At 45.3% G+C, this 20,134-nt stretch overlaps 1 protein-coding gene across 9 annotated transcripts in view; it reads right to left on the reverse strand.

The window, feature by feature from the left end:
* Positions 1 to 11,675, reverse strand: part of LOC149342715 (tudor domain-containing protein 1-like) — a 47,736-nt gene extending 36,061 nt beyond the window's left edge. For 5 of the 9 annotated variants that reach the window (XM_089545179.1, XM_089545177.1, XM_089545178.1 and 2 more), the window contains exons 1-7: positions 11,534 to 11,668; positions 7,645 to 7,782; positions 5,957 to 6,020; positions 1,108 to 1,199; positions 819 to 954; positions 589 to 679; positions 71 to 111 (exon numbers count right to left, since the gene is read on the reverse strand). In XM_089545179.1, the coding sequence (XP_089401305.1) occupies positions 71 to 111; positions 589 to 679; positions 819 to 954; positions 1,108 to 1,199; positions 5,957 to 6,020; positions 7,645 to 7,775 (555 nt within the window). In that variant the 5' untranslated portion in view covers positions 7,776 to 7,782; positions 11,534 to 11,668. Of the gene's footprint in view, positions 1 to 70; positions 112 to 588; positions 680 to 818; positions 955 to 1,107; positions 1,200 to 5,956; positions 6,021 to 7,644; positions 7,795 to 11,533 lie in introns of those variants that run through there. The other 4 variants (XM_089545176.1, XM_089545181.1, XM_089545182.1 and 1 more) reach the window with 4 other exon arrangements.
* Between the last annotated feature and the right edge of the window lie 8,459 nt (positions 11,676 to 20,134).

Raw genomic sequence — 20,134 nt, forward strand, 5'->3', positions numbered from 1 at the left:
AAAAGAACAGGAACTAATGCTATTTTCCCAGAACAGGGAAATCAAGCAGGGAACAAAAAAGCAAACTTACCTCCTCAGGTGAAAAACGATCATACGAGAGGACACTTCTTCCTGTAAAAGTGGACACGGGAGCACGAGCAAGTGAGTCTCTGCGACAGTCAGCACCGAGATGAAGCATTCACACAATTGAATTGTAAATTGTGGGGTTTAACACCCCGAAGCGAGACATGGGCTAAGAGGGACACCGTAGTGGACGGCTCCTGATCAATTTACACCCCCCGGGGTTCATGGGTTCATTAATATGCGTTGACAATGCACAGCACGCTGGCGTTCCTGTGTTCAGTCTCCATCGAGATATGACCAATGCAGCCAGAATCAAACCCGCAACCTTGAAACCAACAGCCAAACGCTAAAGCCATGGCAGCGACTCACACGCACAGTCACACTATTAAGCTTGTGCAACTGCAGTGCAGCAAAAGCCGGGAGCAGCACAGAGAAAAACAGCCAGAGAAAAAGAGAGGGGAGCGAATGCAACTTGCACTGCTAAATAAAGTGATTCAGTGTGGACAAAGCAGAAATCACCCTCACCTCTCCCAGCACCCATTGAGGGAGGAGGACCAGTATGGGGAGGCAGCCCATGCCTTTGCTCAATGCTTCGACGTATGTCATCCAACTCGTCCTGCGTTATTTAAGGGCAGGGGAAACGAAAAATCACAGTACACATTGAGAAAAACTTAATGTTACTGCCCCCCCCCCCCCCCCCAATTCACTTGCAACTCAAAGAATGGCCAAAACATGAAAGAAACAGCATTTCTTGCCTTCATCCTGCTGTCTATCTTCCACCTGTCCGAGAGCGACATGCTGGCAATGCTCACTTTCAAGTGAAATGGAGGTTGGTCGTGGAAGGTGCCAATCGCGTTGATGGCCTCTTTCGTCGTCTGAAAATCCACAAATCTGCAAAAACAGTCCTTTTGTGTTCCAGGAGCTCCACATCACTACCGTCAGCCAGTTTAATTCCTACATGCACATAAATGGCTGGGAAGACAACGCATATCCTCTCAACAAAAGCAAAGAGAAAGGCTACCAAAAGAAGTAGGTGTTTCTCACCCAATAGTCTTGTCCGGGTATTCAGGCTTTGGATTAAGTCGCTGGGCGTTAAGGACTTTTCCACAGCTCTCAAACAAATTCCTCAGGCCAAGCTGGAGACAAATTTTTATTATTATTTTTTTACAAAAATACCAGAGCCAAAAAAAAAATACTATGCCTTGCTCAGCAACATTACCCCTCACCCAATCCCTCCCTTACTTGGCAACAGGACGTCATGTGGTATCAAGTGTGGATGAATACTTTCCCCAAACCCAATTGCATACAACGCTTTCGTACGATCGGTACTCGAATATGCGAACGTTGCATGGTTTCCGCATACTAAATATCTCATAGGAAAATTAGAAGCAATCCAAAGAAAGGCAGTAAGATTTATGTTTAATAAATACAGGCCTACTCACTCACCCACCGAACTACTCAAGACAGCCGGGATTCTCGCTCTGGAAAATAGAGCTAAACTTGCACGACTAAAAATACTTTACCAGTTACTCCATAATCAGCTTAACCTTGATAAAACTAGGTACCTTATGGCCCCAGAGACAAGACCTACATGTCACAGACACTCAGAAACATTAAAATAGCACACATTTCGTACGGACTGCCTGAAATACTCCTTTTTTCCACTCACAATAAGAGAATGGAACACCCTTGACCACTCTATTACCCGCAGCACATTACTAGATATCTTTACTCAGTCAGTAGAAAATTATCTTCACTCGTAAACACACTTGAATTCTGAACCTTTGTTGACAACTTCCTTTTTTGCCTTGCTATTTTTCTTACCAGTGCTTGTTCGTTTCTAATGTCATATATATCCCATGTATTGATTATGTTATCTTGTCTTGAACAAACTGTACAATCCGACGATCCTATTGCTGTACCCGTGACTTTTATGTATTGAACCTTAATTAAGTGCGACACTGTAGTCGTTTATATTGCCCTTCAATCCTTCTTCTTGTTCACTCTTTGTGTCCATTATTCATGACGTTGTTGTAGTTTTCACTTTGATGTGCCTTGTTCCAGCGCCCTTCCTGTTAAAATCCCCAGTGGATTGACAGTATCTCTAAATAAATAAATAAAATAAATACTTCTATGCCTTCCTCTACCCTTCCCTTGGTATGCCTAGGTGCCTGCACAACGGCAACTGTCACACCCAACTCAGCTTGGTGTGTTGTGAATTGCCAGCTGCAAAGGGTTATGCCACAAAGTGACCGTCATTATGTAATTTTTTCAATGCTAAATCAAAATAAACTTTCATTCCTTCAATACTGCAGCGCTCGGTTCTTAAAATATGAGGCAAAACCTTTTCATTTCCACCAAAATCTCATGTCACTTTTGGTCAGTTGTTAGTTCCTTTGAAACTAGCACAAAGAATCTCCTTCCAATGAGACTCATACCCCTGTCACACAGGCTCCATAAAGCTCCTTTATTATAAAGGCGAGCGAGCCGGTAAAGGTAGCATTATCTTAAGTACCGGTGGCGGTGCTACACGGCGCAGAGCCGACCTTTAGCTGCTTTCTTCTCGTGCCACCAGGGGGCCAACACTTTCGGTTTTGTTTGCATGTTTGCGACAAAAAATTATGTTTAGTTAGCATTTTTATTTTTGTATTAGTTATTTTTGCACCCAGAATGTTTTTTTTTGCAAACTCAGGCAGCGGCCCAGTAGCACAATTTATAAAACAACGTGTTTTAGGTAAATGTAGCCTTGTTCGCGTCTATCCCAGCCACCATGGACCACTTTGCTTGTTTTGTTATTCATGCGCCTATCCGCCAGTGTCTGCGGTGACATCGTGCCAAATTTCCGCAGTTATAACATGTTTTTAAATATACCAAACGTTTATTGATGCTGACCATGAGAAATATTGTGTTGCTCACTGGGAACAGGGTGCTCCTTTCGCTTGCTGAGGGAGATCGCCGCGCTCCCTTATTATAAAGCTTGCTTTAGCGAAACGTCCTTTAACTTTTCCGTGTGACATCTCGCGCAACTCCCTTAATATAAAGAAACATTACCTTAAAGGACTTTAACGTGCCCGTGTGACAGGGGTATCAGGCAGCCAGGACAACAAGTACAGCTAGTTAATATAGTAGTACGAAAATCACTTCAATTTCGTATAAAGGAGCAGGGACACCAAATTTTAGTTGTGCGTTCTCTTTCTGCAGTGATGCGCAGGACTTTGGGAAATATGGAGAGCCATAAGGACTGCGCCAACAAGTGTTTTCTCTCACGTTGGTTTGGTTCCAACAGCAGAATGGTGGATGTGACGTCAAAGACAAGTGGAGGTCGTATAAGGCATACAAAAACTACAGTATGGGAGCTGCTTTCTTTGTTTTAATTCACCCCAACCCTTACAGCGGGCCTGCTTGCATGAGGCCTAGTCTAGTTGCCGGACTAGTCCTATTCACAGTCTAGACCCTTCGCTGGATTTGAGGAAAGAAAATGGATGTAAATGGCTCATTCTGTAGGTGGACCCCTCAACCACACCATGAAAGAAAAAAAAAACACAAACGCCGACTAAGAGCTTCAATTGCCAGCTAGTGCTCATGTTTTTATTTTACCTAAGTACAGCTGCCCAGAAAAGCAAACGCCAAAAAAGGACAAGCACGTTAACTGACAAATGATGCTTTCCTGTAACGTTCGTGTTTAGTTTTTTTTTCCCAGTTCCCTCAAACCCAGCGGAGTGTTTAGACTGTGAATAAGACAAGACCGGGAACTAGACTCAATTCGCTTCATGCAAGTGGGCCCTGGAATGAGAAAAAATCAACAAGCAGCAATTACCTGACAGTTTCTGCACGCCTCACATGACCTAAATTCATCTTAAACACTGCCACTATTTGGCTCTTGAAGCTGAAATAACATGAACAAAATTCAATAGACCAATTTCACAAAGCCCACTACGCGTGCGCGCATTTACCGGATGTAGCCAAGCACCATCTTGGCTGTAGTAATTTGTGGCGTCGTCTGTGCACTCACAGTCATGGAGGGGCTTTAGTCTGCACTACAGCTCTCTTTACTGGCACCTTCAAAAGCTTGATACTCACTTGCAGTAGCTTTCCACTGTTTCATTTATTGTGTTGAGCTGAATGCCACGGAGGCACCACTACAAAGTTTTGAGGAGTACAGTGCTAATCGCAGCAAAAGCAGCGCTGAGAGGGTATCCAGTTGCTGCACGGAGTGGAGTGACCGCGATGGCGATGCTGTGCTTGTTACTTGAACCTTGTCGTTAAAAATTTTTGCAGCTAACGATGAAAACGCGCTTGACTGTCACTTTTGCTCCTTTTGCAAGCAGAACATTTCTACGCACATCGGTGCACGCCTTCAGAGAGTGTTTGCCTCATTTCATCATGTATTTTTTACTGTATCCATCTAGGCATTCGCTATAGCCACTATAGCCGTGTCACAGTACATTTTCAGTCTTTCCTTTTTCATGATCCTTGTTTAGAACTGGCCACGCAGCAGTTTTTTTTTTCATTCACATAAACATATAAATATCTTCATAATGTGCTCGGTGGGTTACCAACACAAAAGCTGAGCAGTACGAGCGAGAAATGCCGCTTTTGTATAGAGAGTTGTGACAAATGCTTGTGTTCAGTGCAAAATGGAAAAAGTCATTGGGGAGGTTTTGAGCGCACGAAATTAAGGTTCAGTGGTTTTTAATTTTGTGAACAAAGAGTAGATTTTTGAGCAGACTGTTGCAACACAAATGTCTTTTTGATTTAGTGTAACATAATATTTGTTTCCAGGGTGCCTCCCACGCTACTAACTCTCGCCATTTTCTCTGTACAAGTCTGAACATGTTCACTGATGGGTAAACACTAGATAACCATCTTTTTTTTTTTTTTTTCTAAGAATACTGAGTAAAACGGGAGTGATATTGCGGCATAAATGACATGCTGCTGAAATGTCAATATCACGTATGTTGAAAGACTGACATGCAACAAAACGTTACAAATTATTCCGCATTTCCACGGTTTTAGACACACGCTTCTTCATTCCTTGAAATAGAAAAAGCACTATTGCTACCTTGGCAGCTAGGGGTCCCAGGAATGAATATGCGCATCAAGCGTACACACATTGTGGTTTCCTGAATACGACTAAAAAATTTCGCGCACTGGTTCACCCACAACCTTACGTCGGGCAGAAAACTCTGCAAAGATGGTCTGACGAAGCAGCACGAAGGTGAACCAGACCACCTCCTTATTGGCAATTTAAGGGACTGCCTCAAAGCTGAGCAACGCGTTAAAGGCATTGCAGAGCTTCAGACCTCAATAATTTACCGCTTGCCAATATGCACTGACCAACAGGGACAAGACAGCTAAATGTGCTGAACAGGACTTCGTCAGCTGCCTCTCATGACCAGCTTCGACACTTCATCTCGGGGGACCTTTCCTTTTAGAGAAAACGAAAAATCACGGCCACTCCGTTTTGCGCAGTTTTCGGAGCACATGACACGCTTCAAGTGAACCCACTTCTCTCACAAATCCAGCGTTCATGCAGAGAAACATAGCGTGGCAATGCAAGCAGGGCTGCTTCTTGCGTCAATGCCGCAACAGAGCTGCGGGCTGGCTTCGATGCCGACGCCAGCCGGAGCACCACAACTCCCAGAGTGCATTGTGGCGGCAGCGGCGTAGCGCAGCTGTTCGTGAAATCAGTCTACTGCAAATTATTCAGCTGGCATAGGCAAATTCCATGCTGTGATTGATATATACTAATGTACTGCGCACCATTCTAAAGGAAAAAACTTGCATCCAAAAATTCAGTGAAGCTGCTCCTCACAGCAAAGAGAAAGCCACCTCCTTAGCATTAAGTGCTTAGAATTACTAGGTAATTAAGCCGTAATGCAGGACTCCTCACCTCTGTTATTTCCACAGGCAAGTTTTTAACAACGATTGTCCTTGTCCTCTTGACCTCAGAGTCGCTGGGAACCGAAATAAAAAGTGTGTTCAGCTTCTGATACCCACAAAAACAGACATACCAGTGCGCTGAACTGCCAGGGAGTCCAAACTCGAACCACTACTTACTCACAATGCTCAAACAGTAAAAAAAAAAAAGAAAAACTCCAGATGAGTCACAGCAGCTTCCATTAGCACAGCTGAAATACATGCATGCATACACCTACCGTGAAATAAAACTCAAGAACAAAGCAGAAAATGCCCTTCAAAGAAGGGCCTCTAGCCAATAGCGGCAACCGACTGCCATGACGTCATGCTTAATTTCCTTACACGTGCCAGCTTCAACAATGCCAAGACTTGCAGATGCAAGGGGATTAACCATGAATTAACCAGAGAAACCGCGACGTCAGGACAAATGGTTGACGCTATTGGCCGGAGGATCTCTGGCCGGAGGATCTCCTTTAAGGGGCGCTTGCTGCATCCTTCTTCAGTTGTATCCAACAGTGGGAAAAGGTAAAGTACTTATTGTAAACTAGTTGTATTGCCAGACGACATGCTTTTTTGTTTATGAGAATCATCTTTATGAACCAAACAACACAAATCGACGACTATAGCATAACAATGGATGTTAAACTGGCATAGTATTGCTAGGCAAACAAAATGAACCAATATGTTTCTAACTTACTAACATGGCACCCACAATCACAACTGTTTGCTCATATTTATAATAATATCTGCAGAAACTGCTCCTTTGCCAAGTCCAATTCAACACATGCCAAATCGCAATCACAGTGAAATTTTAATAAGGCTATGAAGCACCTCCTTGATTTCGAAATGTCTTGGAATCCTAGAAGCGTCTCACCAGTGATGTTGTTTGAAAGAAATGTTCCCAAATGTGCAACAAAAGTGCAGAAATTATAAAGGCACAGCTTTTACAGTTTCCCTTAATTTGAGCTCTCTAAGCTGTTTACTCTCAACTTAGCCCTCCAAGAGAGATTCCCAGAAAAGCATCCCGAATGAGCAGGCATTGCACTGAGCAGATAACTGTTGCATTAATGACAAAAGCCATGATAAAGCAACTCAACTGCAGGTCAAATAGGCACAAAGGCTAAGAAATGAAGACGCAAGCAATGCCTTCAAACTTCAGCTGGATCTTCACGAACACTGCTGCAGATAATGCTGCGTAATCATAGGCAAAGCTTGAGCTTCAGGCTTAAATTGCAACTGCTGCATAGAAGCAGCTGCTGAAAAAAACTTCCAGTAAAAGTGAAAAAAAAAAATACTTTAGACACATATCCTGCAATGAAAAAAATTTTCCACTAACAGTCATAGATAAGCAATTAGTAAAATGACAGTAACCTCATCTATGCTGACATATACATGTGTCTATACATTTATGGGCAATGCTAGTCTTTCGACGGGGTCGTAAGTTATAACCAACATGACTAAGATGTACTTGTACAACGAGCACAAGGGCTCTACATTTTGTCATCTTTAAATATGTACACGACATACTGCATTCGCGGTTGAATACCATAATCAATGCACATCTATGAATAAACGGGTTGCTTTTCCCAGCTGCTCTTTGACTACTACACACTGAGCTTGACAATACAATTACGCAAACAAGAACACCAGAAACATCATTACTTGGAGAAGCCTGGCAAGCACTCCAACGGCAAGTTGGCCCCAGGGCCTCGGTTGTAACTATTGAAAGAGACAGAGTAATACTCTTCTCTCATAGGATCCCAACCTTCCAATGAACTTGGGCCATCAGACATAACGCACCTGGAATAAAAACTGTGCTTGTTACACTCGTTAGGAGGGCTGGAAAAAGAAAGGAAAATAGTGCTCTGCCTGCACTGCCTGTTGGCAGCAAGAACGCTCATAGTAGGCATCATTTTCACTCATAATTGATGATGATTAATCTTTTTTTGTGCAAGGGCAGCTTTGGCCAAAGCTCTCCTTTCGTCAGAAGGTGTTTTTGTCTACACAAGCTGCGGTCAAAGCCTCATTTCTCAAGCCCAACATAACCCAACACACCCAACATAAACCAAGCATCAGGCCAGGGGAAAGCGTGTACCCATGGCATCACTGGTGGGTACACAGCAGCATGGAAGGTTGAACCCTACACCTCCCTCATGCTAGGAACTACTAGGCCAGCGCTGCAGTCAGCCAAGCGGAATTACTTCTAAGCTTGCAAGCACAGCTGCTTTTTGCAGTCGCACATATTATAATCCTCACATGCTTGACGAAATAAATAGGTTTTTGTAAAACACCGAGGGATGCATTCCCCCCTCACCTCCTTAAATGTATCAACCCCAGCAATGTGCAATACGAACCGCACAGGAGACCACGGCCTTTCAGAATGCACAATGTCTATACAAGTTGGCCACTTGGCTTGCGGGTTGCAGTATAGACCTTTTCACCGTTTACAACTTGACTGAGTGCACATGTGCATTCTGAACTGTGCCACGCATGTCCTATAAGCTGCCCCTGTGACTTCAGTCAACTGGAACACTGCTGCCACAGTCCAGCACCAATATGGCTGCACCCACAAGGGCAAGGGATGTACAGACTGCATCGGGTGCAGCTGCAGTACAATGGAGAAGGGGTGACCGAGGCACTGATACTGTGCTCGTCACTTTAGCCTTCGCGTTTGAATTGTTGCAAATGGCGATTAAAACATGCCTGCCCCTCACTCCCACATGATATCTGAAGTAAAACATCATACCAATATGCGCATATGCAAAACATGCATACCAATATGCGCATTTTTACATGCTGAAACATTTGAATTTGTTGCCATTTTTTTTGGCATTTCAATTTCTGCAGTGCCAATACAGGTATTCATCCATGTCCGAAACATCTCCTGCATTTATTTCTCCATCAATGCTCTAAGCCTGTTCACTTAGGCTGCACTCAATAAATGCGCTAGTTCTGCAAGTTCTGTGGCAGTGCCACAAATCTGCTGTGCAAGTTTAAGCAGTTCAAGAGCAGTGGCATTCTGAAGCTGCTTCCAGAACTAATTAGCTATAAAGACCTGGTAATCTGCTCATCATAGTGTCATAGCCAAATTGCAGCCAGCTACATAACAGCTATAACAACACTTGTTAGCAGCCCGAACACATGGAGAAGTTTCCCACAGGAAACTGCAGCACAGTGTTGCCATCAACCAGCCCCAGGAAATCGTTTCTCTATATAAAGTCACTGCGCATGCATTACACGTACATGGTTTTTAAATACGCACTGAACTGCTATGTGTGGAGCTCGACGTGACTGCCCAGGTCAGCAATCTTGGTGCAATGAACAGCTGTCAGTCTCCTTTTCAAAAGAACTGTCATCGTTTAACTAAAAGGCTGTCATATCTTCACTGACTTGCGCATGGACACTGCAATCTTGCTGCACCTTTCAATTTGGTCAGTGCACAGCAGCCTAGCCTAGAAGTCATGTCATACTAAATGCACACTTTTAGAGAACGAATACAGTAGTGCGGCAGCAAATGGTTGGGGCCTCAGAAAAACGAATACAAGAGTGCGGCATTGAAATGTCAGGGGCTTTTTTTTTTTTTGCTGCTTCTTACAGAAAAAAAATGCATTCGCTAAGCAGGTTTAACGTGATAATTTAATGAATTATCTGCCATAGTGAAACAGGCTTTGAGGATAGGTCTGTTCGATTCAGAACTGGTTCTCTGCACTAATTCTGAAAAAGTTCCGTAGGTGCCGGCGCGGTGCAATTGCAGTTTCTTGGTGCAGGTGCAGCGCGTCAGCAGCGTCACAAATCTTCAATCGAGCGCGTGCACGCACAGGCCTTGTCGTCTGCTATCCGGTTCTCGTCCGTCGTGCTGTGTTGTGTTGCTGTGCGTCGCGTCTGTTTTTCGTGCCTCGTGGAGTCATGGACTACGACATCGCCGAATCCACTTTTATGGAATTTTCTGAGTCGTCAGACAGCGAAGATGAGGAAGCCGACGTGGTGCTTTCTTTTGCAGCAACACAGTTCGGACAGACCGCAACAGAATCCCCAACTACTACGAAAGCGTAGTAGCTAGGTATTTCAGCTTCGAATTCAAGAGGCTGTTCAGGCTGTCGCGAGAAACGGGAAAAACTTCCTTTAGCTGGCCACTGATGTTAACAAACAAAACGTCGGCTGCGCTCGTCGTCTGCTTACGCCGTCAAACACGTGCACCACTATCCTGCACCTCCGTCTCTGAGGGTGCCGCGGTTCTTTGCACCGAAGCGGCACCACGACTGCACCAAAATCAATCGCGGACGGTGGTGCAGGGGGCGCTGTGAATCGAGCGCTTTGGTGCAGCGCACCGTGAACCGGTTCCGGCGGTGCAGAGAACCACGGCTGAATCGAATGCAGCTGATATGGTGCATGGCGAAGGGTGGCAGACATGCTGGATTACTGATGTGTCAACCATTGGACCTGTAAGCCCTGGTGAATGGCTACTTCAAAACTCCTGCTACACAGATATGTCCACTTCCAGTTCTAAAGTGATGCCCACTTCCAACAACTGCAAAGATATCGATTAGATGCGCTTCATGGGCACGTGACCAACCATGCACTGCGTTCCTGAGACCACCTCTCACCGCCAGCACTCTAGAAGCTGCCAGAGCAGAAGCGCTCTTTGCACCACTGCCCGTGCGGCACGCCCTCCTGGTGCTGGGCCAGACAAGTGGCACAACGCCAGAAACGCTGCGTCTACAAGTGGGACTTCAAATCTCGCCACGCACTCACAACGCGTACTATATCTCGGGGACAAAGACGCTGGCCAGCGATTGCACATTATGTGGTGCCTGCCAGACAACTAGCCAGTGCACTAATGACACGAAAACATCGTGTGCGTTTAAGCAAACGCATGCAGACCTCGAAAAGGTAGGTCAGGACATAGTGTTATGGGTCAGGGGCCGCTTTCAGAACTCCGACGCAGGTGGCTATTGTGGCTAGAAGCGGCGTCTCCTGCTGGTTTATAATTTCTGCACAGTCGACTGCGTACCACATCGATTATGTTCACAAAAGTGCGCGTTCTGTACCGAACAGTACTACTGCGCGCCGTTTTTTTTTTTTTTTTCCAAAATAGCTATTTTGTTGCGCGCGTTTGAACGAACGCCCAAACGCTATTTTTTAAACTTCAGCCTACTTATTTAAGGCGTTTTGTACTCAATCACGTGGAGGAACAAAAAACCCTGCGAAATAACATGCAAACAAGGCGGCTATGAAAGCAAGCTAAGGACGCGGCTCAACTTGTCTCCACTGAACAGTGTACCGAGAATTATAAAGAATTGCCTTCGCGCCATTTCAGAATTGCTTCCTTTCATTTGCACTCTCGCACAAACCTTCAGGACGACCGCCTAGATTAGGTGCGAAAATTGACTAGCAGCACTCAAGAAATAGAGCTGTCACGCAAAGCACGTGTCTTCGTGCCCGCACAATGCGTCAAAACGCCACAGGGACGCCGTACACAACTTCTGCGAATATGTCCTGTTTAGAGGCCGCCAAATGAGTTTATAAAGAGCATAAAGCGTAACAAGCTCACCGCAATGACTTGTCACCAGAATGTATGAAGGCCCGCCGGTTCAAATGCACAAAGCTACAGTTTCGCGCTGGTACGCACGCACGCACCAACCCCACGACAACAAGCGCAGAGGCAACAGCTACTCCAACACGAGGACGCGCACGCAACGCAAGCGCGCAAGTGCCGCCAATGCAGTGGACTGAAGCAATGACTTCAGTTGAACTGATAGAAGTATGAGTTCTTTTCCTCCTCCATGGATAGAAGCTTTTGAGGCGAATTAAGTCTGATAATGACTGGTAAGCAGCGCCATTCTAACATTTGCCGCTACGATCGCTATTAAAAGTTTTTTTACATAAGCCTAACCAAAATTATACCAAAATAAATTATTTTTTTCTTTCTCAGAATTCCCTACTATACATGATAATTAGTAGAGAAGTTTGTCCTCTTGGACAATCTGATTTGGTTATATTAACTCTATGGATTTGGGGTATCTCTTCTTCTGCATCTCTTTCTTGTATTTGACTGGATGCACTGGTTAGATTCGTCCTCAAGTGCGTGACCCGCTGTGCGATATCTGTTCACGTTAAAGATCCGCCGGTGGTCGATTATTCCGGAGCCCCTTCCCCCACGGCGCAGTTGAGGTTCCTACCTGTGCGAGCATCACGATAATGGTGGAGGCGTTCGGCCCTACTACAGTGACCTAGTTCACTGTAGCCCTACCTTTCCTCCATGGGCTCTACGCACACTGCATGTGCGGAGGCGGAGGAGGAGAGGTAAATCGGCGCGGTTAAAACTGCCCCGCACATGGAGGAAGGAAAGAAAGTTTTCCTTCCTCCATGGCCCCGCGGGCAAAACGCGGCTGCAACCAACGTCTAGGTGGTGTTGCTGCAACGAAAGGTCAAACGGTGGGCGAGGAGGCGAAGCGCGCAGCTGTAGCGGCGGTGATCATGAAATCCCTTTATATCATGTTCCAATGTCTTTCGATTGCACCCGATTAAGTATCGATTGGCTATTGATTGGCATATGCCCATATAAGGAATATGCATCCGAAACGCGTACACATTTGCTAACAACTTGGTCACGACAGTATGAGGCATTAAAGGCTTTCGCCTTAAAAAATTGGCTGTGGTTTCTCTGGTTAAACCTGGAGGATTACGAAAGCAGCATCTGCGCGTAGCCATATATGTGAGCTACGTACATTGCCCACGTCGCCGTTTCGCGTGCTCTTGCACGACCATATGCGCATGCGCGAGGAGCAAGTGATGTCACTACGCACAGCTGGAGTACCTCGCCACGCGCGCTCGCCTTTCTTTCCTTAAAATGATCGGAGTGTAAAACGTGGTCAACGCCAATGCATGAACACAACGGACGCCGACGGCTTCAGCGCCGCGTTTCTGACACAACGTTTTCAGTGCCATCGCGCATGCAACGCACCTGTCACTACCATCACTTCGCTTAAAGCATGGTTGAGGTGTCCGCTGTTTCAAAAGGGCCTGCAGTTATGCGCCTTCCCTCTGGTTCAGGTGTCCACCGAGATGTGGACACCTCGCCCTCACCTCAGGCTATGTATATCCTAGCATAGCAGAGCACAAACCATGCAGATCTAGATGGTGATGTGCAATCGCTACTGCGCATCAGAGAGAGAGAGAGAGGGAGACTGTCGGCGAGGCAATGGAGAGAGGGCGGCGGTGGCGGCGGTCCCGGCGCGCCAGCTGACCGTGTGATTCGCTCCTCGCGCATGCGCAGGAGCGAACCCATGGCTTTTCCAGAGCTCCACGAAATGGCTCGGCGACTTGCGTAGTGTTGCTTTCGCAACAAAATGTTTTCTCCTCCTCCTCCTCCCCTCAGTGAACACGGCCCGCACCCAACCCGCAGCGAGACAGCTGCCGTCCTTATACCTTCTCTCCGCAATCCTCCTCTCTCCCAGCTTTCACGTGGCGGCCGCTGCGAAATGCAGGTTGTAGCGTACGTGTGCCAGCTGGTCGGAATTATTCCGGAGCCCTCCATGTCTATCCTTCTCTCGACCTTTCAACTTTCACTACAGTCCTAGCTCCACCCGCCACGGTGGCTCATGGTTAGAGCGCTCGGCTCAGTGATTACGGCACACAGCTATATATATACAGGGCCTGTTCTGAAAGTAGTAGGACTGATTTTTTTTATATTTTATTCATGATAATAGTACAAACGATTAGAATTTTTCAAAGTAGCACCCTTCCGCACCTACACGCTGCTGGACCGGAATGCTGTTTAGCTCCCTCGTCACGGCCTGTTGAACCGCCTCTACCGATCCGTGATGCTTCTCCTTGAGCGTCGACTTTATTCGCGGGAATAGAAAAAAGCCTGGGGGGTCAAGTCAGGGCTCTAGAGCGGGCGAGGCAGCGTTGCCACCTTGTGCTAGGCAAGACACTCCATTACGAGGAACCCTGTGTGGCTCGGCGCGCTGTCATGGTGCAGCCACCATTTGTTGGCGATGGCTGGGCGGACACGAACAATGCGTTTTCGCAGTCTTCTGTGGACTTCCACATAAAAAACTGCGTTAACTGTTTGTCCGGATGGTACGAACTCTTTTTGGGTGACTCTATGTCGATCAAAAATGCAAATGAGCATGGACTTTTCCTTGGATTTGCTCTTTCGCGCTTTCTTGGGGCGTGGGGTAGAAGGGGTGCGGCCATTCTGAGCTCTGCCGCTTGCTCTCCGTGTCGTATTCAAACACCCACGTCTCGTCACAGGTCACTACGTTATCCAAGAAATCGGGGGTCCTCATTCACGTGATGAAGAAGATCCTGGCAGATCGCTTTCTGGCTGGCCTTTTGCTCCTCTGACAACACTCGCGGCACCAACTTCACGCACACTTTCCACATGGCTAAGTTTTCTGTCACGATCTCAAAAAGTTGTGTTTGAGGAATGCCAAAGTCGTCAGCAATCATTCTGATACTCATCCTGCGATCACTGTTGAGTAAAGTTTTCATAGCGACACATTTTCGTTGGTCTTGCTGGTCGATGAGCGTCCGGAGCGGACGTCGTCCTCCCCTCTTTCCCTACCTTCTCGGAACAGCTTGTGCCACTCAAAAACACCTGACCTACCCATGGCAGCGCCACCATAGGCCTCCTTAATCATGTCGTGAGTCTCTTTGCCCGTTTTACCAAGCTTTACACAAAATTTGATCGCGTATCGCTGATCCAGTAAACACTCCATGATTCTGCGTGACGAGGCGTTTCGACAGGGGTCCACAGTACAAGTGACCTGCTCTCTAAAACGGCCGAGAGCAGACTGCCGATTTTCCTCAGCGTTCCCAATATCCCCCTTCAGCGATCCTGCACGCGCAGACCGCCTCTTGTCCACCCGTTCGCCCAGGAAAAAATCAGACCTACTACTTTCAGAACAGGCCCTGTATATGGCTCTTTCTCTCCTTCACGGCGCGGCTGAGTGCAGGTTCCCCAGGTAGCCAAAATTATACCTCTTTCTGTCTTCTTTCTTTTACGCTCCTTTTCGTTTGAAGCGGTAGCTTCACTACTAGAGGTCTCGATCGGGCTGAGATCGCCGTGCGTTGCCGATAGCCTTCACTCAGCCAAGGTCATAACCGGTGGATGGTCAGTGGTCAGACCAATGGTCAAGCAATTGGACAGGTCAGTGGTCAAGGTCATTTAAGGTCAAGCCGAAAACGTCAAGCTCAACCAAAGTTTGGTCATGTGGTTGACTTTGGGCTCGCCGAGGAGCCCAAACGCGGCGTTAAGTCATGCCATCTTTAACGGAGTACATGATGGAAGGAGCGCCGGCATGCCTAGGAAAAGTTAACGGCGCTTTAACTTTAGTTAAAATTTAATGAGCAAGAAGCAGTAGCTTCACGATGGTTAGCCTGGAAAATACAAAAAAAAAAGGTCAACAGCATAGCACTTTGCCAGGTTGCGCCATTGTGACCCTACCACTTCTCACTCAGTTTAACCAAAGCTAAAGCACCGTTAAGTTTTTCACCCTCCCTAGAGGGGACCACCCAGAAGCAAGAAAGTTAACTCACTGGTAGAGGTGACCCAGAAGTGAGAAAGTTAACATGAGGAAGAACACAAAAGGTGCCTGTGTGCTGTGTGGTTAAAGATCCCCAGGTGGCACAAATTATTCTGGAGACCTCCACTATGGCACCTAGCCCTTTCTCTCTTTCTTCTTTCACTCCCCCTTCCTTTAAGGTGCAGTTCAGGTGACCACCGAGGTATGTGGCAATTTACCAATTTCACCACTTCCTTCTTTCCTCACATCCAATGTTCTATTTAGCATTGGACTGCTGAGCCCAATGGAGGGCCATATATCACGGCCATGGCTGCATTTTGACAAAAAGGAAACCCAAATGACAAATAACGCCCATGAGCTGTTTGATCTCAGTGCATGTTAAATCTAGCCCCAAGTGGTTTGAAATAATCTGGTGCCCCTTTTCACTTTCTCCATATACCTTTACTCACAGCGTGGTTCAGGTGTCCACCAAGAGGTGTCCAGGGATATACAGTTACTGCCCTTATAACCATTGCATCACAGCCATAATAAAAAAAAAACACTTGGACCATGGCATGGGGCGTCCTGTATTACTCCACCTACTTTGTGGGATCAAATGGAAGTCGTACAATTGATTCTACTCATACCGTGTAGACTTCATAGCAACCAAAACCACCCAATATATGTATTCAAAATAAATTTCACTCCCTTCTACCAATACACCTGAGAACAACTCTATTTTATTACTGTCCAGTCACGTATACGCAGTACTGTTTATTGTTATGCAGTACAGGTTCCAAAACAAGCACACGGAAAGGATTTATCTCTTACAAAAGAAAGGCCTTTGTTTCATTTACAAACCATTGAGATATGACTGTGTTTCAGCCAACTTTAGGCAAATCCAAATATCGACTGTTACAGCCCCCTATAGGCTTTTCTAATAAGGGCTCCCAGACATCCGCATAACGCTGGCTGGTCTGTTGTGTGCACATCGTGCTAGCTCGCAGGAAATAGCAGCAGAACCAATTTGCAACAGTCTAGAAAGTAGGCATTTCAATATCGCCCTCACCCAATGGAAGGTCGATAACCAATGACTGTCAGAATTTATATAGTGGCAAAACAAAATTGACTGCGCAGCAGTGCAGCATATTTTACAATTACCACATACAGACATTACACCCTCAGACATGAACTTCATAAAACATCGAAAAAAGGACCGGGTGTGAAAGCAGTTAATTAAATGGCAAATTTCCAATCTGTTGAACAGTTACCATGACATAGTTGATGCGACAGATCAATCATTCTCCTCGTTCACCTTCAGGAAAAAAGCTAAATTGTACTTTATCGAATAAACGTGATTTATTTCCGTTCTATTCTCATTGGATTAATGCATTTACTGTGCTAGAAACTGTTTTTACACGTAATGCAAATGGCCGCTTTCATGTGTTGCTGCTTCTGGTTATTATTGTATGTATGTGTAACACAACCTGTACCGTACACTATTTCTTAATGCTGCGTGCCTGCTGATGTGTGTTACACGTGTCAGCCGTGGTGCCGAAGGCCCAGTCAGGTGATTTTATGGCGACTTTTGCCTTTTGGTTCCACAGCAGAGCTGTATTTACCGAAACTTCAATAAAAGAAATCACAACAGTAAAGAAATCAGCTTTTTAATCTATTTGGAACAATTAAGCCACAGACATCAAAACTCTTAACCTTATAATTTTGTCCTGTGATCAACTTCTTGTTTAGTTAACAAGAAAAGATTTAACACATGACAACAATGAAATGACTTCGGCACTGCAAATGAGCTGCTGTTACACCACACCTAACACAAAACGTTCTGCAGACATTTTCGAACATCTAGAAAAAGCTATGACAAGAGTTTGTTGAGATATCTGGAAGGTGTGTTTTCTCCATGCCTTACAGATGTTTAAGTGAAGTAAAGAAGACAATTTCTCAAGGCTTTTAACACCTAGATTGTGGCAAAATGTTTACATGGCATAGGTTATTAGACGTCTACAAGCAGTTTTGCGTCACCTAGTTTCATTGGTTTTCCAATACGTCGCTGTACTTTCGTTGAACCTTTTCATATTATTTTTTCCCTAACCATGGATGCGCATGTGGATGATCTAGGGTGGAATCATTCTGCAGCAGCCCCACTCCCACTAACTATCACATAGTCAGCTAAAACTACCACTGTGGAAAGATGTTGCTTGGTGCTACTTGCCGTCGGCGCCGTGGTCTTACAAACAGACCGTAATAGTAGGTGGTGTTTTCTTTCATGATATCGCGAACACCCTCTGTGCAAGGATGATGAAAATCCACTGGTGGCACCATGTTGTATCCCCTTTTACCAAAAACCTAAAGATATCCACTCATCAGCTTTCCTGCTTCTTTGAGGATATGTTTATTTGTAGACTTCTGTGCCACATATATTTTGAGATACAGCACTACATTTGTCAAAGGGATACAATAAGGCCACTTCCGTTGTTTACAACAGTAAAGAGGTAACCACCTTCTTTTCCTAAGAGCAAACCACAGGCACGCCAGTGGAATTGTACCGAACATAGTATGAATAAATATTTACAAAATTTCTTCGCATAACTACACTGATTAACGATGCACAGCTAGCACATGTGACAGCACATAAGAGGATACCTGGGTTGCCTGCCTGAAATGCATTACCATATCGCCTGTAGGGCCATCTGTGGAGGCACACTGCATGCTACTTGCTGCATCTCTCCTTCATAAACATATTCATACATGCACTCTTTCCAGTTGCCATGCATTACTAGGGGTCTGCTTATAATTGTATAGGCAGTATTTTAGATAAAAATTCTAGAGCAATATGATCTGAAAAAATGAAGTGCTATAGCATCGCAGGAAGGATTAATAAAAACACACAAGATGTCTCATATCTAATTTTTCATTGTATTGCCCAGATCACTTCAAGTGCTTGCATAACTTAAAAAAAAAAAAAAACATGCATGCTTGAGCTAGAATTAAACGCCTCTAAAATGCCTTCATATTTTGTAATATGTCTTATACACCCAGTTTGAAGACTAGTATATATTACAAAGACATCTCGTAAAGATATTACTGAACACCTTATATCCCAAAATTTGCGGAGCATTAGCAGCCCTACAGTAGAGCTATATAATGTTACGAGATGTCTTTGCTAGACAAATACAAGAAGTTTTTGTGATTTTCACTGCAATGTTTTATAGACATCTGTAGAGTTTCGTATTAGCACCAAGATCGCTCGTTTATCTTTCCAAGACATATTTGATATGCTTGGTTTTATGGGTTTATGTTTAATGGGGTTTTATGTCCCAAAGTGACTCAGGCTATGAGGGACGCCACAGTGGAGGGCTCTGGAAAACGCCGACCACCTGAGGTCCTTTAATGAACACCGACATCGCACAGTACACAGGCCTGAAGTATGAAGTATTTTGCCTCCCCCAAAATGCTACCGCCACAGCTGGGATCAAATCCGCGCCTTTCGGGTGAGCAGCTGAGCATCATAACAACTGAGCCACCACCACCGGCCTATTTGATATATGTTAAAAAGATGTTCTTGTGTTCCGTGGATATTACATTTGAAGCAGGTAACCCTTTCCATGAGGTTGTAAATTGTAGATGAGCAGCAAAAGAAAGGAGGCAGTGACCCTCTCACAACATACATCATCTATTATACCCTTACATAAGGGCATTACATAAGAAGGATGATATAAAATGCAGGAGATTGTGCACAGGAACGTCATTCAACATCACACAGTTTTTAGCAAGCAAATTTTAAAAAATACAGTAGACCCCCTATAAGACGAACTTGAAGCGACCAGAAAATCTGTTTTGTCTTAAGAAGTTCGTTTTAAAAAGAGCGCCTCTAAAAAAAAGATGCGTGAGCATGCTAGGTGTGTTGATAAAGAGTGTTAGATGAAAACAACGAATAAAATAGCTAATCAGGGAGAGGATAATTACGTATAGAGTGGGTGAATAGAATGCATGAAGTGAGCTGAAGACTGAGGTGAAACAAGCTCACATTATCCTGCTAATGCATTGATCCATTTATCATTTTTCACCATCTCTTTTTTCTCACTGTATCCCGCAGCAGCTGCTATTTTGTGTGTGTTCCTTTTTTTCTGAATTTTGCTTCTCGTCGTATTCAAAGTGTTTCGAAGGTGCGCAGCAGAGCAGCTGTGCACTTCTCTCTTTTGCTGCTTCTGTAGCACAGCTGTCACCAATTTCATGAGCCAACATGCCAAGTGCCTTTCCATACACTACAGGCAATGCGTATGGTGCTGATGTTGGGCCATCTCCGTGTCATGATAACAGACGTGATGCTGCATCAGTTGAAAATGTGGCCCCGGAGCTTTTGAACCCCAAGTCAATGAGCGGGTGCACTGTGCATATACGTAGGTACCTTTGAGTCCGCGGGAAGCAACGCGCAGCACGTGACGTGCGCACAATGATGAAATCTGACCATGTCAAGTCTCTGTGTTAGCGCAGGCGCAATGGTACTGTGCCTTTTCTGCACCAGCAAGAAAGCTTCCCCCAAGAAAGTGTGCCGCTGCAAGATGGCTTCCCCACAGCTTTACGCGAAGGTGCGTGGAAGCCATCTTGTGGGGGTGCACTTTCTT

The sequence above is a fragment of the Amblyomma mixtum genome, chromosome 5, assembly GCF_055824585.1.
Source record: "Amblyomma mixtum isolate Tamu chromosome 5, ASM5582458v1, whole genome shotgun sequence".
Classification (NCBI taxonomy): Eukaryota; Metazoa; Arthropoda; class Arachnida; order Ixodida; family Ixodidae; genus Amblyomma; species Amblyomma mixtum.